General features: G+C 40.5%; 1 protein-coding gene across 1 annotated transcript; it reads right to left on the bottom strand.

Moving 5' to 3' along the window:
* Positions 1-12: 12 nt before the first annotated feature.
* On the bottom strand, positions 13-718 carry RNASE4 (ribonuclease, RNase A family, 4). The gene has a single exon (XM_005866176.2). The coding sequence runs from the start codon at positions 547-549 to the stop codon at positions 100-102; it is 450 nt and encodes a 149-aa protein (XP_005866238.1). The 5' UTR covers positions 550-718; the 3' UTR covers positions 13-99.
* Positions 719-1,872: the final 1,154 nt, after the last annotated feature.

Genomic DNA, 1,872 nt, shown 5'->3' with positions numbered 1-1,872 from the left:
AGGAGGCAGAGCCTGAGAGAGCTCAAATGCATTACTCGTTGCTATTCAAGGAGTAAGTTAAAGGTCAACCACAGGCCCATAACCCCTGCAGGGTAGTATCTATCCGTCAAGGTGCACAGGCACCAGTACATTTTGGGGGTTTCTCTCACAGGCAATGGTAACATCCCTAGTGCTGGCAGTGGCACTATATTTGCAGTTGTTTGGATGGAAACCTCCTGTATACAAGCAGTCTGTGACTCTCAGTGAACCTTTATGGCAGTTCTTCCTGCCATTCTTGCATGGGATACTTCTGTTGTTGCAGATGCTATTAATGGTGCTGTTGTTTTCATGGATGAAGGTGTTCAATTGCTTGCAAGAATCCGTAGTCATCCCCTGTTTTTGCATCCTATCGTTGCAGTAGCTGTCGTCACCACGTGTCACACTAGAATCCACATGTTGCCAATAGAATTGATCAGACATGGACTTGCCATAGGAGGGCTGCACCAGCCCCAGTCCCAGCAGGGTCAGCAGCAAGAGCAGAAGCAATGAAAGGGTCTTCTGGAGAGCCATCACTGCCTTGGAGGTGCCTGGAGAGAAACAAAGGGGAAGGAGAAAGGAAGGTAAGAAATGGGCACCAGAGAGAGGTGTTGAGAATGGCAAGCTGATATTTCCTCAACTCTACAATCTACTCTTTTCTCCCCACTTCTCTGCCCACAACTTTTCTCATCACTGCTTCCCCAAGAGTAAAAAGATAGCAAACATGATCTTCTCTGAAAGCAAGAGCTTTTCTCTTATAGAGAGACAGTGCAGTAGCCAGTACAATGACTCAGGGCAGAGGCTGACAGTCTGGATGTCCAGGTGTATGTGTCCTGTATGGTCAGGGTGTGAAAAGGGAAAAAAAAGGCAGATCTAAATGACACTGGAGTTGTCTGACTCTTAGGAAATTCTCTAGTCATGTGATCTTTGGAGATTGTTTGGTTCCCTGGAGACTCTGATTCCCAAAGGTTTGGACAGACAGGATATGCCAATGAGAGTTTGTAAACTGATTTTAATTTCTTACATCTGGGAATTGAGGAAGGTGTTGGGAAAAAGGATAGAGTAACATTGAGGGTTAGCCTTTCCTCCCATGTGTCTATTCTTTTTTTAAATTAAAGAAATTTTCAATAACAGTTGACATATACTATATTAGTTTCAGTTGTACCACATAGTGATTACACATTTATAAACCTTGTGAAGTGATCACCCCAAAAGTCTAGCACCCATCTGACACCATACATTATTATTACGATGCTATTGACTGTATTCCCTATGCTAAGTTGGCATTCCCATGGCTATTTTTAAAACTGGCCATTTGTACTTTTTAATTCCTTCACCTTTTTCACCCGTTGACATTCTTTTAATGGTATTAAAATTGGGCTTTTTTGGAAATCTTATAAATCCTATTTTAAAAAAGTAAAAAACCAGAGTACCCAGCCAAAGTGCTCTGAAGATACTAAATATTGGTTGAGTGAACTAATAAACAAAACAATGGAACTAATGAATGAATGAAATTATATGGTTATAGGGAATGAAGGTGTTTCCCAGGCTTGTGGAATTGACCGATAAAATAAATTTAAAAAACAAATCTCAACAGCACAAAAAAGAATTTGGACTGTGACTTTTTTCCTTGCTGTTTCCATGAACAACCTAAAAGCTAGGTCCTGGTGATATATTCCATCATCATGCATATATCCTTCATCCTGTGTTTACCTTGTCAATAGCTGTTGTTAGTTTTTGCTTGTCTCTAGTTGCAGAATCCTTTTGTTGGCACTTTTGGCAGTGGAAAATAAACATATGTTTAATAGACCTTTTTTTAAAAAACCACAAAACTAAACAAAAACCTTCAGAGCCACA

This window comes from Myotis brandtii, unplaced genomic scaffold (genome assembly GCF_000412655.1).
Source record: "Myotis brandtii unplaced genomic scaffold, ASM41265v1 scaffold2247, whole genome shotgun sequence".
Classification (NCBI taxonomy): Eukaryota; Metazoa; Chordata; class Mammalia; order Chiroptera; family Vespertilionidae; genus Myotis; species Myotis brandtii.
The sequence above is the reverse complement of the archived record's forward strand: the minus strand, read 5'-3'. Positions and strand labels throughout refer to the sequence as shown.